Here is a 19526-nt window from a genome sequence, read left to right as displayed (position 1 = left end):
AAACTAATATTAGACAAAGTAACATACCTTTTTATCAATTGCCTTACAGGTTCTATTGCACCGGCAGGAACTGGTAGGTTTTCAGCATATATTATAGAGAACAAATATAACAAACATGTTTACCAAAGATATAGCAGCTGATGAGCACAAACAGATAATGATTCATAGGTTCTGCAATTTAACCTGCTGCTTGCTCTCTTTTTTTTCTGATATTTTTCATCCTTTATAGTTGTAAATATATTCATGAAGATATTTTATTAATCCTAATCCAATTTAGCAAGATTTACCTACTATGCAGAAAGATCAAGTAAAATGATTAGACTTAAACCTGGAACACAATACTATTTTTTTTTCGTTCAACCAAGTGGGCTGAACAAAAAAAAAACTGACAGCTTGGGAAGAGCAGCCGTACCGGCATTGGATTGACTCCCCCCCCCACCCAGCTGAGCTATTATGTTATGACAGAGGGGGGCACCCCCTGCTGAGCTATTGTGTTCTGACAGAGGGGGATGCCCCCCCAGAACACACGGTTCAGCGCTCTCAGCCATCAAATGCCAACTGGCAGACCTTTTCCAGTCATGCCCCTTCGACAGAAGCTGTCTGTCAGACCAGCTGCACACACGGGCCGAATGTCAGCTGGTTTCTTTTGAACCGACCGATGCCGCCCGACATCCAGCCCATGTATGTACTAGCCTTTAGGTGCTGCAATCTTGTGGCCCACCTGAAGGCAGGGTGCAATGAAGGTCTAAATGGAAAATGTGTTCTTTGCTCACCTGCAGGAGAGGAATATGTAACTTTACTCAATGGGCAATACTGATCTGTATAATGTATAATTATTTACGGGGTGCTCTGTGACCAATATACAGTATATGATTCAATGTTCAGATTAATTTTTTAAAACTAAATTTATAGTTACAATATGTAGCATTTTAAATAATTTGCAGACAATTTACAATGCCAAGGCTGGACCAGTAATAAAAAACAGCCCTGAGAGCTCTAACAACTAGAACAACTAACCATACTAGGCACGGTGTGAAAGTGATGTCTGGCAGCTTTAAAGTGGTATTAAACACACAACTAAAAATGTAATACATTGCAACTTTCATTAAATGTGGTGGCTGCAGCAGTTTTATTTTTTCAGTCTTCTTTCTATCTGCTTTTACCTGGTGATCTGGCCAGTAACACACCTCCTTTATTAGGATCGGTTTCCACCACAAAAACGCACTCCAGATCCGTTTCCGTTGCATTTCTGAATCCGTTTTTTTAACGTGTTTTAATGTGTTACGGTGCATTTTTGCATTTTTGTTACGGTGCATTTTTGTAGTTATATTGTGCATTTTTTACAGTAGTATAAGACTAGAAAGAGGGACAGCGGTTGGAGAATGGGACAGAAAGTTTTGGTACCCAGAGAGGGACAGTTGGGAGCTTCAATGTCCCTTGTGTAATACATGTGAAACATTTTGTATAATATGATGGTAGATTATCTACTGATAGTTAGATGACATAATTTATTTTCCATGAAAATATCTTCTTCATGTGCTTATTATAGTATATAGTCTCTGACAGGTGTAGGCAACCTTAAAGAGGCGGATATGGGAGAAGTTGAAGATCCCCAAGCACAGTTTCACCTCCTCACACCTGATTTAAAACCTCTAATTGCCATACTACTGTATAGCAATCACATGCATTCAGGGCTGGGCTGGGACAAAAATTTGGCCCTGGACTTTATCATGACTGGCCCACTTTAATTTTGAGTGTCTCCATCAGCACTTCCCCTTACATCAGAGTATCCTCCCTCTCCTCCCCCTCCGACGTGTACTCAGTTTTGAAGGCAACTTCTCGTTCCTCTCTCCAGTCATGTGATAAGTGACAAGTGATAAGGGGAGAGAGAATGGAACGTCTGCCAGCTGTCTATCTCCCCCTGCAGGCTGGAGGGAGCAGAAGGCCTAATGCTCTCTCCAACAAGTGACGGCAGCTGCTCCACCTAACAGGAGTGAAATCGCAATCACTCACTGTCAGAGAGGAGTGGCTCCAGCACTGAACCTGACCAGCCCACTGAGCCATCGGCCCACCGGGAAACTCCCTGTAGTCCCAATGGCCAGTACATGCCTGCATGCATTGCATGGCAATCATGGGTTTAAATCAGCTTCATACTGATCTGAAAAGCTCTTCTTTCCTGCTGCTGGCACCACTCTGGAGACTGCTAGCCAGGATAACAAATGGAGTGCAGTTGGTATCACTCTGCATGGGACAGGAGCCAGCACTACAGAGGAAGCATCAGCTTACACGGCTTATGCTCCCTTCTACAGCTCCAACTTTACAAGTAAATTATCTGCATTGCACTCTGTTCGATGCTCTGGGATGGTAGGTCAGGAAACCCAGACTGTGATCTACCAGTCACCTGGCTGCGATCTACTGGTTGCTGACCCCCGGTCTATGAACACTGCATACTGTGGTAACTATTGTAATCCTTACTTGTGTTCATGTCTATTGCCGTTTTAAATTTAAAATATAATAAAGACATGACAGAGGTTGCAACCCTTCCACACTCCTATACACCTGTATAGTGTAGAGGTGATATCTAGCAGTGATGGTCCAGTAGGAAACATTTTAATGGGCATTCTTAAATTTTGAAGCTTTCAAGTCGGCTGTCCTCATCCAGCGTTGGTACAGGCGTTATGTGGCCCAGTTAGAAGTCCGAAGGAGATGTACTTGGAGTATCTTCCAGTCCATAGAATACACAGGAGAGCAAGACCAAATCAAGGTAATAGAGAAAGATCGGAACTTTTCAGTGGTATGCTATGAATCAACACTTACTAGATAAAGTGTATGTAAACCTCAAAAAATGGAATATATCGCAGGCCACCGTCTGCTCAGCAGGGATCATCGGACTGAGCAACTAGATTCCGTTAAGCGGAGGCACCCATGTAAAAGGGGCCTTATTTTCAAAACCAATATGATAATAATATATCCGAAATCAAATACAGATATGCCTATATGAATATTTATTTAATTTCATATGTCTATATTTTATGTAGGACCACTCACTATAAGTATACTTTTGCCCTAGATCCAGATATTTGTGTTATCTAGGAAGTAGACATGTTAAGGTGAATGTGCCTGCTCACCTTATCATTATCATTGTTTACTTAGCAATAAGCCTTATTAATGCCTTGATGACCCAGATTTCCAGGTATGATTCATTCAAGAGACTTTAATCTTGTCAACACACTTCTGAGCTCAGCCAAAGCTGGTCATATACCCTGTTCGAAATGTGGCTGGTTCATCTGGGACTAGCCAAATTTCAATCGGCGTGTGGCCATTTAATGACCTCTTTTGAAGGGACAACATTTTTTTTATCACCCAAAGCTGTGGGTCCTGCTGTCAGCATACAATGCCACGGCGGGAAGGGAGGATTCCTTCAGGATGGAGGAATCTGTTGGCTGAACAGAAAAAAATTAGTATGTAGCCAGTTTAAAATGAATCAAGATGGCTTAGATTAATGTAATGTATATTATTTAATTATAAAACCCACTCCTTGCTGTAGAGAATAGCATAAATGGGAAATTATAAATGTGAAAATTAAAATAAGATTATATACTTTAGTGTTACATTGCTGCTGCATTAAAAGCCTCCAATGTAAAAAAAAAAAAAAAACATAAATGTGAATAATAAATCTCCACACAATACAGTGCTATGTGTTCAAAATAAAATACAAAAATGCAAACATTAAAAAAATTCATACTAATCTCACTACAAAACACCCCCATGACACAGTGTAACTTTATATTTTGAAAGTGTATTATTTTTTCATTATTATTATTAATATTATTATTATTATTTGGTAAAGCATTAAGATAAGTACTAAATTAAACGTGGAACTTATAAAATGTGTCTATATTCTAGTTCATGTTAATTTTTTCCTTCCTGCTCGTTTTCTCTAACGTTTGTTTTAATTTTATACAGCTTTATGATTTCTTCAACTTTCTCATGGACCATTTCACTCCAGATAGCAAGGAGAGTAAGTTTCTAATCAATTAAATTGAAGTGTTTGTGACTGCAACAAGCAAGATATTTTCTCCCCAGATCTGTTAAGTAGAGGGTCCCTGCAGAAACCTTTGTGAATTGTTATATGCTTTGTGGGAAAAACCTTTTATTGGAGGCATCCTACATTTGGTGCCTCTTGTCAATGGCGAGCCTTGGAAAGAAAAATATGTAGCAATAGCTTTCTGTGCTCCATGTAATATGGGTACATGTGGGGATGGGGGCTCATATATAAAAGCAGAGATTGGTGTGAATGGTTCAATATCCTCTAAGAACTCTAGGACATGGCTGATTATGCTGTATCTATAGAAATATTTTCGACGGACGAGAGAGAAATAATAAGCTGCCATGCAACCATTTTAAATGGTGCATGGTTCTTGTATATAGTGAGCTTTATTGGGGTTCTAATGCTTGGATCATTCTCCAGTAAACAACAATGAACTCTTGACACTCCCATCTTCATACATATGGGTTGATAAATACATTCTAATTAAAAATAACAATGGATAGCCAGAATATTTTGTGTATTGATGTGCTATCCTGCCTTAATGCACCCGGTTTCTAAATTGTTATGTGACATTCTAACTTCTTTAAGGGAATTTTATCTGCCGTATGTTCACTGAAGAAGAAAACTTGAAAGACACTGAGTTGGAGAAATACTGTGATTATGAATCTATTGAGGTGCCAGAGTCTTACATGGGTCCTAAACTGACCTTTCCTTTAAAGCCAAGCCATGCAGCGGCCTTAGTGGAGTCTTTCAAACAGAAGCAAGTAAGTATAACTTGATCACTTAGTCTAGTGCATCTCAGAATGCGCCATTTCAACATTTATTTGTATTATTCTGTATTAATTATTGTATGATACATTAAAGGATACAAGATCTTTGAAACCTAAGTTAACAACCTCACAAGGGGTTACTTTAGCCTACTCTAAGAGTTCAGCTATGGATGAATGGTTGCAGTCCTCCAATTGCAGCATAGGAGGACTGCAACCGAACAAATCATTCCACTCAAAGTGCTACTAAACAGTACACACAACAGTAAATTCAGTCTGTGTATGCACTAAAATAAATATAAAAACAACCGACTGCTGCACTTAAAAATTCCCTGAATACTGGAAAGCAGGCAAAAATAAAAATGTGCACTGTCAGTTAAAAGATATTAAACTCTATCAAAATAAAAATGTGCGCTGTCAGTTAAAAGATATCAAACTCTATCAAAATAAAATGTGCGCTGTTAGTTAAAATATATCAAACTCAAAAAGACAAACAGTATGATGTAGATGAGTAGATGAGGTGCACTGTTCCCAGTTTTCCTTAATAATGACATCCAGTAGTGCTTCTGTGTTCCACCAGTGCTCTCCAATCCCAGATGTAGCCTTATACGGGTAAACGCGTTGGAAGGAGATAGGAGCGGAGATGTTACTGTGCTCTGTACTTGGCGGTGTAAGCTGTAGTCAGACTCATCTCTCTAACGCTTATTTTTTATCTAATTGCTGTAAGTGCATTTATTTTTTGGACATACTACACGGCTTCCTTCTTTATATTTTATATATATATATATATATATATATATATATATATATATATATATATACAACATGGCCCAATACTAAGAATAGCTGGCTTGAGGCTCACAACGAGATCTGGTGTGCAGATCGAGGCATCTATGGTTGAACATATGATCCACTTCTACACAGTGTCGGTGTACAGCTGAACCTGGAAGGTTGAAGGAAGCTCCGGAATTCATGCTGTTCATGATCTCTTATAATCTAGAGATCATGGAGATTTGATAAGAGGCCATTTTTTCTATTTTTGAGCACTAGTGGAACACAGAAGCATTTTATTGGATGCCAATATGAAGGAAAACTGGTAACGGTGCACCTTTACTCATCTGTGTGTCTTTTTTTTTTTATTGATTTGGACACCATTTTTTTAAAACATTTTTTATTCAATATTGGACATTTATGTTGATATATCACATCGGTGTCTTTGAGACATATTGCACAGTAGATTTTGAGTAACGAACAATATGAACACTAAGTGACACATTTTATGTGGATGACACAGGTTTGTTATATTTTTGTTTTTATTCACTGTTACCAATTTGCTAGTTTGAGCATGATAATTCACCCCATTGATTTGACTATCACTGTGGTCACTATTGATAGAGTTTGATATCTTTTAACTGACAGCACACTTTTATTTTAATTTTATTTTGTGTATGCAGTAAACCATGCTTGTTTTACTCACTGTAGAACCCAAGGGGTTAATCCTCTGCATTGTGTAAAAAAGGCTGTTTATCCTGTCTTCTCTGTCCCTCCCCTTCTGCCATAGTCCCTAAACCATCTCCTGACAGAACAGAGCATTGAGGACAAGCTGAACATGCTCAGTTTGGTGTGTATTGCTAGAGTTTTTTTTTCTTGGGAGGATGCATGTGATCAGCACCAGGCCAATCAGCACTGTCCAGACAGAGAGTCAGGGGAACTGCAGCTTTAACTAGACACTGCTAGAAGTCACAAGACTGCTCTAACCGCTGATGAAAAAAATTATTTAGCAGTTTCTGCTTACTAAAACTATTGCATTTCCATGTTCTGTGTACTATTGGATACCAGATATAGTGAATGCAGGGCCCTGGGTTTAGTAACAGTTTAAGTCCCTAGAGATATAAGAAGGCAGTGTCACGGTACTACTACAGTGAGCCCACAGGCAAGCAGGTGACACAGGATCCTCCAGGGTGTGGAGTGTAAGGACCAGCCGGTATTCTGCCAGGGACCCCCTCACGAGGGTCTGGGCTTAGCTGCGTGCTGACCCCAGGTCACGACCTCCGGGTTCACCCTGCTCGCTAGGGGAGTACCAGAAGACACTGTCAGACACAAATGGATGGGTGGATGAAGCAAAGGAGAGCTGGATAGCAAGCCAAGGTCAAGGCGGGCAGCAGACAATGTAATCAAGAGAACTAGCCCAGTCGGTACACAAGAGATCAGTTCACGAGAGGTCAGGTTAAAGCAGTGTTGCTCAAGCAACCAGAAACTGGTTTGAGTGAAATTTAAATAGAGAAGCACATGGGAGGCTGGACAGGAATTAGCAGTAAGGAAGTATATAAAAGACAACAGGTGAAGCCTTCAACACCATAACTGCTGAGTGCAGCAGGATCTGAACACAAGCTGTGGAACAACAGGAACCAGACAACCTACAGCAGTAACAGGTAAGACACAGATCAGCACCGCAGCCAATCTGTGACAGGCAGTGGTGCTGATTTACTAAAGGAGTAGACACTGTTCACACAGGAAAATAAATGTTTTCTTTGTAAAGTGTTTTTTTTTTTTTTTAACCACTTGGCGCCCCAGGATATAGCCCAAAGACAGCTACAGCACAGGCTTAAAATGCCGGGAGATGCCCACGCACCTCCTGCATCCCCCTTTAGGACTCGGCTGATCACAGATCGGAGTAAAGGGCAGATCAGCTGATCACATGATGTAAACAGAAGCCGATCATCTGCATTTTTTTTCCCTCACGCTGGCAGCATGAGGAGAAAAGAATAAAGCCAACTTCCGGCTTCTGTAAGAGGGACATCGGTCCCAGGCAGTGACCACCAGTGCTGCTAAGTAGTGTCCATCTAAATACCACCAAAAGAAAGCTCTATTTGAGTGAAACAAATTATAAAAATGTCATATGAGTACAGCATCGCATGACTGCGCAATTGTCATTTAAAGAGTGACAGTGCTGAAAGCTGAAAATTGGCCTGGGCAGGAAGGGAGTATATGTACCCAGTAAGCAAGTATTCAACTGTACTGTCACTGAATACCACTATATTGAGATATCACATAGCACGTACTGCTGCACTAGACATATGGATTTTTTTCCAAATGGTAAATTGCAAACTCCAAGCAAAACCTAAAATAACATTAAAAAAAATCTTTTTGAAGTGAATTATCACTTAACTAAGCCAAAGGAAAATTCTATTGTAATGTGAACAGCCAATTTGCCTTTAGTAAATCATTCACCTCTGAAATCAAGTGTTTGAAACTGAGAAACTGTTCTTGGTTGTATTGTTATTATCTGATTCTCAAACTTTTCCTCCCAGTAGCAGCTCCACGCTCGATATGTGCTACATCTTTTAAATGAGACAAGAAAGCATCTTAAACAACTGCCAAATATAAAACGCATCATGACAAGTTACAGCAAAGAAATAACTATTTGTGGTAAGAAAATATTCTTTAAAAATTGCTTTTAGTATGCTTGCTTAGCTCAAGTATTAAAGTGGATCTAAAGTCCACGATACTTAGTTCTCATTCAACAGTCCAATGTTCCTCGCCAACATCAGCATCTTCTACCCAGCTTCTTCTGGGTGGCAGTCTGTGGCCTTCTTCATTGGCTGGCATGGGACATGGATACTTAACTTCAGCCTACTCTGCCTAGGTTTCTTGTATCTTTCCAGTCCGTCCATTGCTACTAAGAGGTGAAAAACCTCCACAAGGTCCTCATGCAGGTGCTTGCTCCGCCAAACGCACAACTACTGAGATGCACAGTTCTGTGCACATTGTTGCTAAGACACAAGCAATCAATTGCATGAGTGCAGGAATGCATGTTAGCGGAGGATAACTTCCTTTTTTGGTTATCAATCCACATATTTGCATAAATACATGAGTTGGATTGTACAAGATGCATGTGGTAGAACATGCTATTCATATAGAGATAAATGTTTTTCTGTTTGTAGTGGACTTGCATAGTCGCATGAGGATGCTTGATCATTTAGGTGCCTGTTTGCTCAGAAATGCTTAAAAATTGCATAAATGCTTAAAATCGCATAATTGCCAAAAAACGCATAAGTGCCTGTTTTTCATAAAGATACGGGATCACATAAGGGTGCTTGATCTCACAAGAGTCCTTGTTTGCTCAAGGATGCTTGGTCACGCAGAAAGGCTTGTTTTCACAAGAAAGGCATAAACTGCATAAAATGCTTGGTTGCATAAAAATGCGAGATCACACAAGGGTGTTTAATCTCACAAGAGTCCTTGATTACCCAAGGATACTTGGTAACACAAAGAAGTTTGGTTTACAAAAATGCCTAAAAATCGCATAAAAATGCTTGATTGCATATAAGATGCTGGATCGCACAGGGGTGCTTGATCACACAAGAGTCCTTGGTCACACAGTAGTGCTTATAATGCATAAAATGTTTAATCGCATAAAAAATGCTGAATCGCATAAGTTGCATGACCGCCTAGATTTTCATGGTTTCATAATGAGGCATGTTAATTTAGCTTATGTTCACATAAGAATACGTGTCTGTCTGGATACATGATGTGTAAATTACACATTCAGAGATGCATGCTTTTTGTTTTTGCCTTAAACATATTGTAAGAAATTCATGCTTCCATGAATGCACGCTTCTATTGAGGCCTAGGGCATTTACTCTTGCCACATACACATACGAGCCGTTTGCATATGTGTTTATTTCCATGACACTGCAGAGGTTGTCTGCGTTTCACAGGGAAACAGCACCTCCTCCAGTTATTAGGCTTACCCTTGGGTTAGCCACCATGCTTGAGTTTTAAAGAATACTAGGCCCCGCCTCTAGCGGGTCTAAGAGGCCAGGGTATAGCAGTAATGGCATGCCAAAGGCAGTCTGCTGCCGAGAGATCAGTCTGTTGCATGGCTGGACCTAGGTTCGTCCAGCATGGTCAAGTATCTGGAACTCCTGGGTTAGGATCCCAGTCTAAGGTACATTCTCAGCCCAAAGAGACTCAATGTGCTCAATACAGTAAAAACTTAAGAGCACTTAAGCTGGGTCCTCAACTTAGAGAAATCATCTTGCAGCCCCTTTGGAGGCTGGAGTTTTTTGGGTATAGTCATAGGCACAGCCCAAAGCAGGGTGTCTTTACCGGGCAGTACGTTTGGCCCCCAGGGCCTGGACATACAGGTCACAAGGGGGTCCCTTTCTGGATACAATCCGGCAATGTTACAGCAGTGACCTATATCAGTCACCAAGGGGGCACCAAGAGTCTGGATGCCCAGAGGGAGGTGAACCATTTGTTTGTTAGACAGATAGACATGTTTCCTTGCCTATCTGCAATCTTATTCCAGGGGTAGAAACATTTTGCATGGCGGAATTTCCTAAGCCGCCAGCAGCTGTACCCAGGTCTCTACACCCCACCGTATTTCAGGCCATATGCCAGAGATGATGTACCCTGGATGTAGATCTGCTAGTTTCCAGGTTCATCAAGAAGCTAGACAACTTTGTGTCAAGCACTAGGCTCAGATGCCTTGATAATTCCTTGGGATCAGTTTTCTCTGATCAATGCATTCCCTCCAGTTCTGTTTCTTGCACGGTTCCTTCATAGGATCAAGCGGGAAAGGAAGCCAGTAATTCTAGTAGTCCTGGCTTGGCCCAGAAGGTCCTGGTATCAGAGATTGTGTGAATGGCAGTTGGAAGGCCATGGGTTCTTCCACAGGGGCCAATATTCAATTTTTCCTTACAAAAACTGAATTTGACGGTTTGGCTATTGAGACCCACATCCTAAAAAAGGGTGGGATCTCAGATCCAGTCCTAACCACCCTCTAGGCTCATCTATTATAGAATCTGTAAAGGATATGTCTCCTGGTGTGAGTCCAAGAGATAGCATCCTAGGAGGTATGCCATTGACAGAGTTCTCACTTTCCTTGAATCAGGAGTAGAAATGAAGTTGGCCTTGAGCACTATCCGGGGGCAGATCTCGGCCTTGTCTGTATTTTTTGCCTCTCATTCCCTAGTCTGGACCTTTATCTGGGGGGCACCGTGTTTAAATCCACCAGTCATGCCTTCCGTGTATCCATGGGATTTGAATTTGGTTTTGTCTGTCCTACAAAAACAGCCTTTTGAACCATTACACCATGTATCTTTGTGTCTTTTGACCAAGAAGTTGTTTTTTTCTTGTTGTCATAACCTCTGCCAGGAGGGTATCATATTAGCGGCTTTTTTATGTAAAGAGCCATACTTAATTGTTCACAAAGACAGGGTGGTGTTGTGTCCTCACCCGGCTTTCTTAACTAAGGTGGTATCAGGGTTCCAACTAAGCCAACATGTGGTCCTACCATACTTTTTTCCAGATCCGCCAGGAAACATTGTTACACTCTCTAGATGTTTTTAGAGCAGGCGTAATCTATCTGGAAGCAACTGCTCAGATATGGTAGACTGATTTTCTGTTTGTGTTACCAGACGGTCCACGAAAGGGCCAGGCAGCGTCAAAGTCAACTATAGCTAGGTGGATTCGACAAGTTATTGTTCAGGACTATGGTTGGGAAAAGAAAATTCCTCCTTTTACAGGTTAAAGCGCACTCAACTAGAGCAGTAAGGCCTCCATGGCACAGATCTGCAAGGCTGCAACTTGGTCTTCGGTCCATACATTCAGTAGATTTATTAGGTGGATGTAAGAGGGCATGAGTATACCGCTTTTTGGCGCAGTGTACTGCAGGCAGCAGTCCAGCTCCTCACATCCAACGGCAGTCTTTAAATGTCAGTGATCCCAAAATAGTGTCAAAAGTGTCCGATCAGTCCACCGCAATGTGGCAGTCACGATAAAAATCACATATCGACGCCGTTACTAGTAAAAAAAAATAATAAAAATGCCATAAATCTATCCTCTATTTTGTAGACACTATAACTTTTGTGCAAACCAATCAATATACGCTTATACCAAAAATATGTAGAAGTATGTATATCTGCCTAAACTAAGGAAGGATTTTTTTTTTTTAATTTGGGATATTAAGTAAAAAACGCAGAGGTGAACAAATACCACCAAAAGAAAGCTCTATTTGTGTAAAAATAAGGACATAAATTTTGTTTGGGTACAACGTCGCATGACCATGCAATTGTCAGAGCGATGCAGTGCCGTATCGCAAAAAATGGCTCATGAAGGGGCAAATCCTTCCGAGACTGAAATGGTTAAGGGAAAAAAAACGTTGCCAATGGACAAACCCCGGGGACTCCTGCCTTCTCTCTCTGCCCTGAGCCTCCCTTGCGACGCCTTCAGTCCTTCTCTCTCTCCCCCTGCCTCTGCCTCCACCGCCATCTTCAGTGAACAGCGGAGAGCAAGAGCCAGCAAAGCTCAAGACAGAGGGCGAGGGGAAGAGCTGGCCAAGTTAACTTTTCAAGCTAACCCACAGGTGATTGGTTGCTAGGTCCCAAGAAACCAATCACCAGCTTGTTAATATGAAAAGTCACTCTGCCAGCTCCTGCTCCCACCCTCTGTCCAGAACTGTGCTGCCTCTCGATCTCCTTTGTGCACAGTTAGGATGCAGTGGGAAGGATCCCTGAATTCTGAGCGCAACGCACTCCTGATCCCTGCATTTTGAGTGTAATGCACTCTTGATCCCTGCATTCTGAGCACAGCGCACTCCTGATCCCTGCATTATGAGCGTAACGCACTCCTGATCCCTGCATTCTGAGAGCAATGCACTCCTGATTCCTCCATTCTGACACTCCTGATAACTGCATTCTGAGCGCAATGCACTCCTGATCCTTGCATTCCGAGAATTCAGCCGTGGCCAAATGAGAATGACACAATTATTAATTTTCACAAGGTCTGCTGCTTCAGTGTTTTTAGATCTTTTTGTCAGATGTTACTATGGTATACCAAAATATAATTACAAGCATTTCATAAGTGTCAAAGGTTTTTATTGACAATTACATTAAGATCCTTAAACTGTCAATTCACTAGACCGTTTGTGCGGTATTTACCGAAAGAGGCTGAAAACACTGTGTAAATACTGTATGAACAGGCATTAAACTCCATTCACAGAAGGAAAAAAATAATTAAATACATGCAGAAATTAAGTAGTGCTCCCGGCATGCACTATTTGTGGAATGTGTACCGGTCGTTAGGAGCAGGCGCTCCTTAACAATCAGGAAACATCATGGTCAAGCCAAAGCCAATAATCACAAGATCCCTCCCTCCTCTACAAAGCTCCATAGAGGCTTTAACAGAGAAGGAGACCTTACTACATTGTAAATTATATACAGTATCCGGCATGTGTATATATTAGTATATGTGTATTATGTGCATATGTACACTGTATATTGTAATTGGGTGTAAGTTATGTCTCAGTTACATGTAAAAAGGCAAATCATATCATAGAAAAATATTATCACCAATTCTTGAAATGTTTTCTGCATTTAATCTTTCTTTTTAGCGCATGAACTATATATTTTCTAAATAATGGGTAAGGGAAAAAGCATAATATTGTATTGTATAGATTTATTATTGCTTACTTCAATATTTGTAACAAAAGAAACAAAAAAAATTAATTCCTTCATCCTATGCATGTTAATTTTAATGTTCTGTTTTGTCTCAAGGAGACCTGCATGGGCGTCTGGATGATTTATTTTTGATATTTTACAAGGTGTGTGGTAAGAATAAGCATTTTTATGGTACTGTTCTAAAATATGCTTTATCGATGAGCTCATACATAGGCACACAATGTTCCAACCCAAGCAAGCATAACATTTTTATTCAAGCAGTGTCTACAGATAAAGGTGATTTACCTGAATAAAAATAGGAAGAATATTTTGCCTTTAATCATTTATTTAATAAATATAATTAAAGAAAGATTAGGAAATGAAAGCAATAAAGACAAAAGAAAATTAACAGTAAGACTTTGTACACGTTTTGTTCTTTTGTACCTGGAATAAAGGGAATGGATATAAGTGTGAGGACAGTTGCTGAGACTAGCCAAACATATACTCCAACCCACAAAGTTTCGTGGTGGACTATCTCGGTATTGTTACACAAAAAATAAATCTACAATAAAAATGTATTAATTTATTACATATAAAAAGACATACATAAATCACATTTAAAAAGTTTCAAAAAACAATATACAAATACTCAAAGGTTTCCCCAAGTGACCTGTTGATGGAGCTTTTCATAGATTAACCAGTCCTCTACTAGTTTCACGGTACATAGACCGCTTCATCAGGAGGAATAATCTATAAAACAAAGTCAAATAAAACACAAGAACACATAATCATAATTACAAAAGCATAGCATGTACAGATAGAGCTTAGCGGTAACGTTGAGAAGTTGCTTACCCAACAGGTCAATTGCCAGGTACAAAGCCCAGCTTTTCAAAAAGCTCCCCCTGTGGCGGACAAGGGGGGCTATGCAGAAATGAATAGGGGTAGGAATAGATATATACAGAGCAGTTGTTCAAATATTACCCATAAAGGGATTGTATAGTGCATCGGGAAGGGGGGGGGGGGTTGTTATGGCCGGGGGTAAGGGGGGGGGGTGAAAATGAGAAAAGGGACAAATGAAAAAGGCAGAAAAAGGCATAAATAAAAGACAGAAAAAGGGAGGGGGAAGGGGGGAAGGGAGGCAAAGGGGGAGACAAGGGGGAAAGAGGGAAAAGGAGGGAAAGGGGGGGGAAGGAGAGGGGAAACACCCGGGGGGGAATAAAGGGGGGGAGGGAGGCAAAGGAGAAGGGGGAGGGGGGAAGAGAGGATGGATGGGGGAAAAAGAAGGGAGGAGGGGAGGGGGGGGGGAAGTGTTGTAAGGAAGGGTGGGTAGGTTGTTGGGTTAGGATGTGAGGGGGGGAGAAAAGGGGGGCCGAGAGGAATGGGTAGTGAAGGAAAGGAAGTGCATATATACCTAATAGTTAGAAAATCAAAACCTACCTGCTTTGATATCTTTAAAGATCTATTCAAAAAATATGTATAAAGCTCCAGAGGGGAAAAGAAGAGGGCATGGCAGGCAGAAAAAAGGAATGCAAGCAGCAAGACCATATATAAGGTATCTCAGATTGTGGTGGCTGGAATGTGTCGTAATTTGAAATCATCGGTGGGTAGCTGGAAGCTGAAGGTTCATTAAATATGAAGTAATTCCTGGTAAGGGGTCCCTCTATCCGGAGAGAAACATCCGCGGTGCTCACCAGTGGGCCGAGGCCTGCTAAATGAACTCCCCAACCCGGAAGCCTGACGGCGGCGTGTGACGTCATTTGGTCTGGCTCACCACACTGCGCAGGTGCGAATTAACGCGCTACTGCGCAAGTGTGCGCCGTCTATGTCAAATGGGCTGGAAAGCCCAAACCTCAGAAGAAAAGAGAGGTAGAGCAGCGTCGCTCTGAGAGTAGTATGTCTAATAAAACATGACTTTATTTATAATTTAAAAGATGTGCACTCACATTTGAGTAGATAAAAACAGGCATAATAGATCTCCGTGGCCATCCTCAGCTATCATCCGGTGTTTCTTGCTGGGCTTGTAGTAAGAAATCAGACCCCAGTCGCTTCCGGGGTGTGTGTGTCCCACAATGAGCAAGTCAGCAGGTGGAGAACATCAGCCGCTTGAGATCGAGGGGCGTGGCTACAGTGCTCGCGTTCGGAGCATGCATGCTCCTTCATCAGGCATTGGGTGCAGCCATAGCTGGCAGTGTTTATATATGGAGTGAAGTGGAAAAGAGAGGAGGGGAAGGGACGTTATCAGAGGGGTGTAACTTTTGGCCAACCAGCATTGGAATCCAAATGCAGGCCATACACAGGGCGAGTTGAATGATTGTTATTAGAAACAAAGACATTAGTAATCTTGGTAAAACAAAACAATAAAGAATGGGGGGGGGGGGGCGGGAGTATGTAAGTTCGGCATGGGACGGAGAAAAAATGAAAGGAAAAAAATATAGGAAAAAATAGTAAAAAATATATTAAAAAAACAATAAATGGAAATGAAGATGGAAGTGAGTGGAAAAATGATAAATAAAGTAAAAAGTAAAGAAAAAGAAACATTTAAATAACGATAAAATTAAGATTAATAAAAAATACGAAAAAAATCTGGGAAAAATATGGAAAAAATGTGGGGGAAAAATATGGAAAAAATGTAGAGATGAAAAATGAATAAAAAATAATAAAGATAAAAACAAAAATAGAAATTGGAATGGAAATAAAAAATAATAGATAATAATTAGTAAAAATAAAAATAAATATAAATATATAATATAAAAATAAAAATAAATATAAAAATAAAAATAAAAAAATAAATAATAATAAAAATAGGACTAAACATAAACATAAGAATAGAACTGGAGGATATACAGCTATGCAAATATGCAGACACTAATGTTGTGCATACATATATGCATATATATAGAAAGAGCAGGATATAGTATCGCTATAGAATGGGGTTAGTTTTGACTATCATATACTCACTGAATACCATAGGTGATATCAGATTGAATGTTAAGATTAGGGATGGCCGAACTGTTCGCCCGGCGGTCGTTTTGCGACGAATTTTGCGTGTTCGCGATTCGCCCGATCGGCGAACTATTGCCTCTGTTCGCCTGGCGGACATATGTGTTTACAGTGTGAAAGAACTTTGATCCATGATGACACATCCATCATGGGGTACAGGACAGCCAATTGAGACATTTCAGCACATGGACAATTGGACATTCCCCCTACCTTATAAATAGACCTGATCTGGTGGCCATTTTACATTCTTATTTCAGTGTAGGGACAGGACGCTGTGTGGAGCAGAGAGAGACTGTAGTGACACAAATCGCTAGCTATTAGGTCCACAAAAGTCCTTTTAAGGACTGGTATGGTATAAGTGTAGTACAGTATATAGGGTTGAGTGCACTGCTGTGCTGGTGATTGCAGCAGCCTGTCTTTTGTCAGTGCAGGGAGGGACAGGACGCTGTGTGCAGCAGGGACAGTCAGTTTAATCACTAGCTATTACTATTAGGTCCACAAAGGTCCTTTTAAGGACTGGTACAGGTGTACAGTATATAGGGTTAAGTGCACTGCTGTGTTGGTGATTGCAGCAGCCTGTCTTTTGTCAGTGCAGGGAGGGACAGGACGCTGTGTGCAGCAGGGACAGTCAGTTTAATCACTAGCTAGCTATTACTATTAGGTCCACAAAGGTCCTTTTAAGAACTGGTATAGGTGTACAGTATATAGGGTTGTACAAGTATAATATACTTTCTTCCAAATCTAGAAAGAATATTATACTTGACTGCTGCCCTATTCTGTAGCAGTCCTTTATCAGTGTAGGGACTGAGGTACAGTCTGCAAATCACTAGCTACTTGGTCCACAAAGGTCCTTGTAAGGACTGGTATAGGTGTACAATATATAGGGTTGTGGTGCACTGCTGCAGATTACTGCCCTATTCTGCATCAGTCCTTTATCAGTGTAGGGACTGAGGTACAGTCTGCAAATCACTAGCTACTTGGTCCACAAAGGTCCTTGTAAGGACTGGTATAGGTGTACAATATATAGGGTTGTGGTGCACTGCTGCAGATTACTGCCCTATTCTGTAGCAGTCCTTTATCAGTGTAGGGCCTGAGGTACAGTCTGAAAATCACTAGCTACTTGGTCCACAAAGGTCCTTGTAAGGACTGGTATAGGTGTACTATTTGGAGGGTTGTGGTGCACTGCTGCAGATTGCTGCCCTATTCTGCAGCAGTCCTTTATCAGTGTAGGGACTGAGGTACAGTCTGCAAATCACTAGCTACTTGGTCCACAAAGGTCCTTGTAAGGACTGGTATAGGTGTACAATATATAGGGTTGTGGTGCACTGCTGCAGATTACTGCCCTATTCTGTAGCAGTCCTTTATCAGTGTAGGGCCTGAGGTACAGTCTGAAAATCACTAGCTACTTGGTCCACAAAGGTCCTTGTAAGGACTGGTATAGGTGTACTATTTGGAGGGTTGTGGTGCACTGCTGCAGATTGCTGCCCTATTCTGCAGCAGTCCTTTATCAGTGTAGGGACTGAGGTACAGTCTGCAAATCACTAGCTACTTGGTCCACAAAGGTCCTTGTAAGGACTGGTATAGGTGTACTATTTGGTGTGCAGTATATAGGTGTGTAATACACGTATAAAATACTTGCACATAAAGAAAGAATAGTATAGTGCATTTGCACTGTGCAGCATTGTGACTGCTGAGCGGTTCTGCAGCGATACTACAAAGAGCGACAAACGCAATAAAAAAAGTATTATAACTGGTGTGATAGACCAGTGGCCCCCAAGTACAACAGATTGAAGCGGGGTGTTATATACCTTCTTCGTGCGATTACGTCAAAGGACGCACCAGACTTGGTTGAGTGGCTCACTCAGCCTTACTCTTCTGCAACCTCCTCATCCTCTCGATCTGCACCCTCTTCTTCACTCTATGCTATGTGCACCCCCAAAGACACTACCACCAACACCACCACCACCATATACCTTCCGCTTGAGTCACAGGAATTATTTTCTGATCCATATCAAGACATTTCCCATGCGCAGCCACTCTTGGCATTGGATCAGGAAGAGGAGGTAGCAGCAACCGCCGCTCAGCAGTCTGACGACAGTACCCAGATCAGCCCAAAGAGGAGGTTTGTTCCCACTGTTGCTGCCTACTCCGAGATCTCTAATTATAGTGGCGGGGAAGGTGACGTAGATGACGTGTCTAGTGATGCCACGTGGGTGCCCACAAGAGAGGAAGAGGAGGGGAGTTCAGGGGGAGATATGGACCAGCAAATAGGGAGGAGAAGCAGGAAGAACTTAGATTGTGCAGGAGAGACAAAGCAGAATGCGAATGTATCAGGAGCAAGGCATCAACCATGTATGGTCACATCTGGCGCTCCCAAGACGCCGACACATGGCTCCGCAGTGTGGGCTTTTTTTAACGTGTCCGCTAATGACAATAGTGTTGCTATCTGCAATCTTTGCAGTCAACGCATAAGTCGTGGTAAGCCCAACACTCACCTAGGGACGACCGCCTTAAGAAGGCACATGAGCTGCCATCACCGAGCCCAGTGGGAGCAACGGAACACACAAAGCCACACTCCAGGCTCTCACAGTCCAGTCTCGTCTTCTACTTCTCCTTTTCCTCTCTCCTCACAATTGTCCTCCACTCCACCTTCCATCACGGCAAGCTCACGTTTTTCTGCAAAAAGGCAGGCTTCCGTGGGCCAAATGTTCGAGCGTAAAAAAATGATGACGCCAGATAACCCTCTTGCCCAACAGTTGACAGCTGGCTTTTCAGAACTCATAGCCCGCCAACTACTGCCATATAAACTGGTGGACTCGGAGGCCTTTCGAAAATTTGTGACGATTGGAATACCACAATGGAAGGTCCCAGGAAGGAAGTATTTCTCACAGAAGGGCATCCCAGAGCTATATGGCCATGTTCAACGGCAAGTGAATGTATCTCTGGCACACAGTGTCGGTGCCAAGATACATCTGACCACAGACACGTGGTCTAGCAAACACGGGCAGGGAAGGTATATCACTTTTACTGCCCACTGAGTGAACCTTCTGACGGCCGTCAAGCATGTAACCCGTGGCACCCATGTAGATTTGGTTTTACCGCCATGGATTGCATGCAGGCCTGGCTCTTCTTCTCCTCCTCCTCCTACTCCATCGTACTCCCTCTCCTCCTCAGCTGACTCCTCCTTTTCCCCTGCTAGCGTATCTTCCGCTGCACCGCCCAAGCTCCCCAGAACCTATTCGACATGCCAGGTGAGACATTGCC

At 41.8% G+C, this 19526-nt stretch overlaps 1 protein-coding gene across 1 annotated transcript in view; it reads left to right on the top strand.

Annotated features, from left to right (window-relative positions):
• PPEF2 (protein phosphatase with EF-hand domain 2) overlaps window positions 1-19526 on the top strand; it is a 102557-nt gene that overhangs the window by 24905 nt on the left and 58126 nt on the right. Inside the window, exons 4-9 of the mRNA XM_077476508.1 lie at window positions 50-73; window positions 2637-2764; window positions 3967-4021; window positions 4640-4815; window positions 8133-8247; window positions 13380-13426. Coding sequence (XP_077332634.1) covers window positions 50-73; window positions 2637-2764; window positions 3967-4021; window positions 4640-4815; window positions 8133-8247; window positions 13380-13426 — 545 coding nt within the window. The remainder of the gene's footprint in view (window positions 1-49; window positions 74-2636; window positions 2765-3966; window positions 4022-4639; window positions 4816-8132; window positions 8248-13379; window positions 13427-19526) is intronic.

The sequence above is a fragment of the Lithobates pipiens genome, unplaced genomic scaffold (genome assembly GCF_037356315.1).
Source record: "Lithobates pipiens isolate NorthernLeopardFrog02 unplaced genomic scaffold, aLitPip1_a1.2 Scaffold_13, whole genome shotgun sequence".
Classification (NCBI taxonomy): domain Eukaryota; kingdom Metazoa; phylum Chordata; class Amphibia; order Anura; family Ranidae; genus Lithobates; species Lithobates pipiens.
This window is presented reverse-complemented; position numbering and strand designations above follow the sequence as displayed.